The 7,123-nt window shown below is 52.1% G+C and overlaps 1 protein-coding gene across 1 annotated transcript in view; it reads right to left on the reverse strand.

Annotated features, from left to right (window-relative positions):
* Positions 1–283: 283 nt before the first annotated feature.
* Positions 284–7,123, reverse strand: part of EAH_00050440 (hypothetical protein, conserved) — a gene marked incomplete at both ends in the record, with an annotated part of 6,983 nt that continues 143 nt past the window's right edge. The window contains 7 exons of the mRNA XM_013394272.1: positions 284–424; positions 641–700; positions 877–1,046; positions 1,173–2,197; positions 2,339–5,154; positions 5,407–5,499; positions 5,600–6,147. Coding sequence (XP_013249726.1) covers positions 284–424; positions 641–700; positions 877–1,046; positions 1,173–2,197; positions 2,339–5,154; positions 5,407–5,499; positions 5,600–6,147 — 4,853 coding nt within the window. The remainder of the gene's footprint in view (positions 425–640; positions 701–876; positions 1,047–1,172; positions 2,198–2,338; positions 5,155–5,406; positions 5,500–5,599; positions 6,148–7,123) is intronic.

Here is a 7,123-nt window from a genome sequence, read left to right on the forward strand (position 1 = left end):
AGTTCAGGTGTATATGCAGATCTATTAAGCTCTATCTTCATCTATTTCAGGTGTATATGCAGCTTATCTGTTATTTTCTGCTTTTTTCCTGTGTATTTGCTGTTTTCTACTTGTAGTCTGTGTTTGCTTTTCTAATATCTCTGCAATTAAGATGTCTCTTCTTGGTGCTGCTGCTGCTGCTGCTGCTGCTGCTGTTGCTGCTGCTGCTGCTTCTGCTGCAGCGTTTGCTGCTGCGATATCGTCGCAACTTTATTATCCCTATTTATCTGTCTCATTCAATCTTCTACTGCTGCTGCTGCTGCTGCTGCTGCTGCTGCTGTTGCTGCTGCTGCTGCTGTTGCTGCTGCAGCTGAAGTATTTGCGGCTGGGGAGTGCTGCAGCTGGAATAAAAGTGAAGGCCTCCGTCCGCCTCAATTGCAATCTGCTGCAGCGCACAACAAACCCTTCTTCTAAACCCTAAACCCTAAACCCTAAACCCTAAACCCTAGAGCATGCTGCCACCGAAAGATAGATGAGAGAGCAACACCAAATTCAGAAAAGTCGCGTCTTAGCGTTTAGGGTTTAGGGGGTTTAGGGTTTATGGTGGAGTATGGCCTAGGGTTTAGGGTTTAGGGTTTAGGGTTTAGGGTTTAGGGTTTACTGTTCTGCCCCTGAGTTGAAGGAGTGCGTCTATGTAATATCCACCAAACGTCAGTGGGACCTGCAGCAAAAAACAAACACAAAACAGCAAAATGCTGCTGCTGTTGCTGCTGCTGCTGTTGCTGCTGCTGCTGCTGCTGCTGTTGTTGTTGTTGTTGTTGCTACTGCTGCTGCTGCTGTTGTTGTTGTTGCTACTGCTGCTGCTGCTGCTGCATGTGTAACTGCTGCCGCTCATACCACTGCAGTTGCTGTTGCTGCTACTACTACTGTTGATATTGCTGCTGCTGCTGTTGCTGCTGCTGCTGCTGCTGCTGTTGCTGCTGCTGCTGCTGCTGCAGTTACCTCAGCGAGCAGATCTGCTTCAGGGAAGAGCCGCGAGAGGGCAGTGCAGATGCTGCGCTGCAGCGCTGCAGTGTACATACACCGCAATAAATAAGAATAAACCTAATTAAATTAAATTAAATTAAATTAAATTAAATTAAATTAAATTAAATTAAATTAAATTAAATTAACAAATGAAAATTCTGTCTTACCCGATGCAGCGAGGTGTACAGACACCTCAGCGCTTTGCAGACTGCTGCCCTCTCTCTTTCTCAAGCTGTTGCTGTTGCTGCTGCTGCTGCTGTTGCTGCAGAAGCTGTTGCTTTCGCCGCTGCTGACGTCGCTGTTGCTACTGCTGCTGCTGCTGCTGCTGCCTACCGGGGCTGCTGCGCATATTATGCTGCAAGTTTGCTGCTGCACTTCATTTAAAAATTTAATGTTCTCTGGCTGAAGGGCGGCGCAGAGCGAAGCATGACGATGTGCTGCTGCTGCTGCTGCTGCTGCTGTCAGCTGCTGCTGCGTTGCTGGCAGCAGCTCCAGGACCTTAGCTAAGCTGCTGCTGCTGCACGGCTGCTGCTGGTTCTGCTGCTGCTGCTGCTGCTGCTGCTGCAAGAGCAGCAGATGCTTTCTTGTTACAGTGAGCAGCAGATCGACGAGAGCAGCAGCACCACCATCAGCAGCAGTACAGCAATGGTTTGTTCGATTGCTGTTGCTGTTGCTGCTGTTGCTGCTGTTGCTGCTGTTGCTGCTGCTGCTGCTGCAGTCTGCTGCCTCTTTGCTGCGTGAAGCCGCCATAGAGAAATCCGATAGAGACAGCGCATGCAAACAGTTTGCCGCGCTCTGAAGCCCCATGCTTCGTTGCAGCAAGAGCTGCTGCTGCTGCTGCTGCAGCAGCAGCAGCAGCACCTCAAACAGCCCACATACTGCTGCTTCTTGTTCAGGTGTATGTACACCTGAAGCTTGCTGCAGATGAATAGGAAAGAAAGACAGCTGCGCTAAGCTTAGCAGCAATTGAGAGAGCTGCTGCCCTGTAAGCAAAACAGACGCATCCTGCTGCTGCTGCTGCTGCTGCTGTTGCTGCTGATGGTGGTGCTGCTGCAGCTCTTGTTGTTCATTGGGCTGCTGCTCTTGCTTTTCTTGTTGCTGTTGCTGCTGCAGCTGCTGCAGCTGCTGCTGGAGTAACGTCTTCAATCTGCTGCAGAGCCGAGCCAGCATATCTGCATCTCGTAGCTGAAACCTACAGCAGCAGCAGCAGCAGCAGCAGAAGCACACTCAGCAGCTACAGGAACAGCAGCAGCAGCAGCAGCAACAGCAGCAGCAGCATCAGGTGCAGCAGCAGCAGCAGCAGCTATTTGGGGTGTCTACGCAGTTCACACACTTGGCAAGGGCTCTTAGGAGAAGGGTGCATTGCTGCAGCGACAGCGCAGCAGCAGCAGAAGGCTGCTGCTGCTGCGGCTGATCTCTCTGCAGCAGCAGCAATCGAGCAACAGCAGCAACAGCAGCAGCAGAAGCAGCAGCAGGGGACTTCGTTTGCTCCAGTGCAGCAGCTGCTGCTATAAGACTGCCTTGCATGCGCGGCAGCAAATCGTACTGAGGCACTGAGCTTGCTTCCATCAGCTGCTGCTGCTGCTGCTGCTGCTGCTGCTGCAGCTGCTGCTGCTGCTGTGGGTGCAGCAAAAGTGCTTCGTGCTGCAGCAGCAGCTGACTGAGTCGCCTGATGGTTTGCTGTTCGCTTTGCTGCAGCTGCTGCAGGGAGTAGCGATGCAGCAGCACCCCCAACACCCTCCCGTGCTGCTGCTGCTGCTGCTGTTGCTGCAGCAGCAGCAGCAGCTTTTGCTGCTTTGCTGCTGCGTGGAGACAGGCGAGAACGTGAGAGATGTTCATTGTCGGCAGCAGCCGTGAGGCTGCAGCAGCAAAGGGAGCAGCAAATAAACAAATGAAGCAGCACAAAACTGAAGACATGCTGGAAGCAACATTAGCAGCTGCTGCTGCAGCTGCTGCTGCTGCTGGTGTTGCTGCTGCTGCTGGTGTTGCTGCTGCTGCTGCTGCTGTTTCGGCTGCAGCACGTGAGCCCATTGTTGTTACCGCTGCTGCTGCTGCTGATAGTGCTGTTTCGGCTGCTGCTGCTCCATCTGCAGCAGCAGCAGCAGCAGCATTTGCTGCTGCTGCATCTGCTGCATCTGCTGCAATTTGGGTAAAGAAGCGGCAGCACATTGAAAGCTGATCTACTGTCAAGCTGCTTCCTTGCTGCTGCAGCTCTAGCTGCAGCAGAGCAGCAAGAGGGAAGAGCCGCTGCCCCACTGCTGCTGCTGCTGCTGCTGCTGCTGCTGCTGCTTCTGTTCCGGTTGTAAGCCTGCTGCGGCAGAGTTTGCTGCTGCTGCTGGCGATCTGAGCAGCCGACACAAACTCGTGGTAGCTGTCTCTGCTGCTGCTGCTGCTGCTGCTGCTGACAGCCAGCAGCAGGGCCGCGTGATCAGCAGCAAGGAGCAGCAAGCGCTCTAGAGGCAGCAGCACTTTGTTTGTTTGTGCTGCATTTGCTGCAGCAGCGGCGGCGGCTGCATCTGCTGCTGCTGCTGCGACTGCCTGTGTTGTGTTTGTTGCTGCCACTGCTGCAGGTTCTGCTGCTGCTGCTGCTGTTATTGTTGTTGCTGCTGCTGCTGCTCTCGGTTGGAGACAGGCAGGAACTGCAGCAGCAAATAACCCGTGAGACGCCGTCTTGTGCAGCAAAGTAGAAACAACCAATGTAGGCATATCGACCAACTGCTGCTGCTGCTGCTGCTGTTGCTGCTGTTGCTGCTGTTGCTGCTGCAGTTGCTGCTGCAACAGCAGCAGCTGGGAGTTCACAGACTCGAGTTGCTGCTGCTCAAGCAGCAGCAAGGCTGCAGATAGGCCTGCGAGGTCCCTACAGGTGGCGAGACACTGCACAAAAACAAACGGGTGCTCTGCTGCTGCTGCTGCTGCTGCTGCTGCTGTTGCTGCTCCTGCAGTATCAGCAGCACCAGCAGCACCGCCACCACCTGCTGCAGCAGCAACCTTTGCTCCTGCAGCTGCTGCATCCGGCGCTGCATTTGCAGCATCTGCAGCGCCTGCAGCAGCAGCAGCAGCAGCATAGCTAGCATCTGCTGCCATAGGCGCAGCGTCTGCAGCAGCAGCAGCAGCAGCAGCAGCAGCAAGTGCTGAAGCTGAGGGGCTTCTCCCCTTCATTCTTTGCAACCCCAGAAGACACAGCAGCAGCCGCGTCTGCTCAAGCTGCAGCGCTGCTGCATGCAGCAGCAGCGGGAGGCTGCGGTGTATACGCAGCTCTACACAGAGCCGCAGCAACAAACTTATGTTTGTCTCCTGCCTCTGCTGCTGCTGCTGTTGCTGCTGCTGCCAAGCTGCTGCAAACTTGTGGGGGGACTGTAGCAGCAGCTGCTGCAGGCTGCATGCAATCTGCTGCGCGGCAGCCACCTCCGTCAGCCCCGGCTGCTGCTGCTGCTGCTGCTGCTGCTGCAGTTGCTGCAGGTCATGCTGGAGCTGCTGCAGCAAGGCTTCATTTTTTCGGTGGGTTGCTGCAATTGCAGGCGGCAGCTGCTGCAGCAAGATGGCTTCCAGCTGTGCAGCTAGTGCAGCATGCTGCTGCTGCTGGAGTTGCTGCTGCTGCTGCTGCTGCTGCACCTGGTGCTGCTGGTGCTGCTGCTGCGTTGCTGCTAGGAAGGCGGAGCAGAAGGCATTAATATCGTAGCCAGAAAAGGTGTGAAGCTGCAGAGACACCGCAGCAGCAGTTAGCTGCTGCAGCAGCAACGGGTGCTGCAGCCTCAAGGCAGCAAATGCACGCAAAGCAGAAGACAGCAGCGACGGAGTTAGTCTACTTTGCAGCAGCAGCTGCTGCTGCTGCTGTTCTAGGTGCTGTTGCTGCTGTGGCCGCTGCTGCTTCTGCTGTTGTTGCTGCTGTTGGTGTTGCTGCTGCTGCTGCTGCTGGAGCCGCAGCAGGCCCCTCAGCAATGCTGTTGCTGCAGTATCCACCATAAGATTGTGTTGTTGCAGCAGTTGTTGCTTCGCTATCACCTGCTGCGGCTGCTGCTGCTGCTGCTGCTGCTGCTGCTGCAGGAGGCGTTGTGCTGCAGCAGCAGCAGACAGCAGCACTGCAGCATCTCGCAGCCTCAGCTGCCTCCCCGCTGTTACTGCGCGTCTACAAATGGCGATCCAAAAAACCTGCAATAAGCAGCAGCAACAACAATAAACCTGCTGCTGCTGCTGCTGCTGCTGCTGCTGGTCCTGCTGCTGCTGCTGCTTCACACTGCTGCTGGTGCTGGTGCTGGTGCTGGTGCTTCACACTGCTGCTGCTGCTGCTGCTTCTGGCGCTTCTACTGCTGCTTTTACTGGTGCTACTGCTGCTGCTGCTGCTGCTGCTGCTGCTACTGCTACTGCTGCTCTTACTACCCCTACTGCTGCTGCTGCTCTTACCGCTACTGCTCCTATTGCTGCTGATGCTGCTGTGCGGCGCACTGCAGCAGCAGCAGAAGCAGCAGCAGCAGCAGTAGCAAATGCAGCAAACAACTGACACAGAAACAGGCGGTGCAGCACTGAAACCCTAAACCCTAAACCCTAAACCCTAAACCCTAAACCCTAAACCCTAATCCCTAAACCCAGTGCTTACATCGTCAAGCCGAGGTTGTGCTGCTGCTGCTTTTGCTGCTGCACAGAGGTGGCTTGGTGCTGCTTCTGGGATTGAGTGTATATTGAGCAGCAAGGCATTAAGAGATGTTGCTGCAGCACTTGGTTTGCTGCTGCTGCTGCTGCTGCTGCTGGTGTTGGTGCTGCTGCTGCTGAGGCTGCTGCTGCGGCGGCTTCTGTTGTTGTTGTTGCTGCTGCTGCTGCTCTGTTCAGTCTTGGATATGCCTGCTGCTGAACGACCCTTCGGCTGCTGCTGCTGCTGCTGCTGTTGCTGCTGCTGCAGGAGCCTAGTTGAGACGCTCTTTAGACGGGAGACCTGCAACTGCGCAGCTGCTGGTGCTGCTGCTGCGCTGGCTGCTGCTCCCGCTGCAGCAGCAGGTGCTGCAGCAGCAGGAGCAGCGGCTGCTGCGGGCGAGCAGCAGGTGCTGCAGCAGCAGGAGCAGCGGCTGCTGCGAGCGCGCTGTAGGGTCGGCAGCAGCAGCGCCAAGTGCCGGCTGCTGCTGCTGCTGCTGCTGAAGTGATAAAGGGCAGCTGAGCAGCAGCAGAAGCAGCAGCAGCAGCTGCTGCTGCAGCAGCAGGATGTTTCATGTAGCAAAGCCTGTTAACTTAGGGGTCTGCTCTCAACACGAACGAAGACATTAAGGCTAGGGCTTAGGGTTTAGGGTCTAGGGTTTAGGGTTTAGGGCTTTAAGGTTTGGGGTTTAGGATTTAGGGTTTAGAATTAAAGTGCATATATTTTCTTCACTGAAGGGTTTAGGGAAGGAAGTAGGGCTGACAGGGAATGCCTTCTGTTAGGGTTTAGTGTTTAGGGTTTAGGGTTTAGGGTTTAGGGTTTGAGGTGTGAAAAGTAAAATAAAATAAAGAAATAAATTCAAAACAATTAAAATTAAAAACAAATAAAATGCATCTTTCTAAAACTTTTTCTTACAGCCGCCGATACCCTTAGGGGCCCCCCTCCCTCTAAACCCTAAACCCTAAACCCTAAACCCTAAACCCTAAACCCTAAACCCTAAACCCTAAACCGTAGACCCTAAGTTGATTTTTCTCAATAAAATAATTTAATTTTATGATATTTATCTTTAAATATTTATTTTTTTATATTTTTTACTGTTTGTTTTCTCGTTGTATCTTTGGGTGTATGTACAGCTCAGCAATCGAAGCCGCAAAATAAAAAATTATTTTATTCTATCTTAACGAATTATAATTGGGGATGAATTAATTTAATTTAATTTAATTTAATTTAATTTAATTTAAATTTAATTTAATTTAATTTCTTCTCTCTTTTGTCTATGAATTAAATTCAGTTCTATCGATGTCGGAGCCCCGCATTATACTGTGGTTATTTATATTTAATATAAATAAGTAGATAAATAATAAATATATATATATATTGCTATATATATATGTACATCAATATATATATATATATATATTTATTTATATATTAATAATTTACATATACAAATATATGAACAGATGCATTAGTATATATATATATATATATCTT

The sequence above is a fragment of the Eimeria acervulina genome, genomic scaffold, assembly GCF_000499425.1.
Source record: "Eimeria acervulina Houghton genomic scaffold, Eah_scaff844, whole genome shotgun sequence".
NCBI classification, from domain to species: Eukaryota; Apicomplexa; class Conoidasida; order Eucoccidiorida; family Eimeriidae; genus Eimeria; species Eimeria acervulina.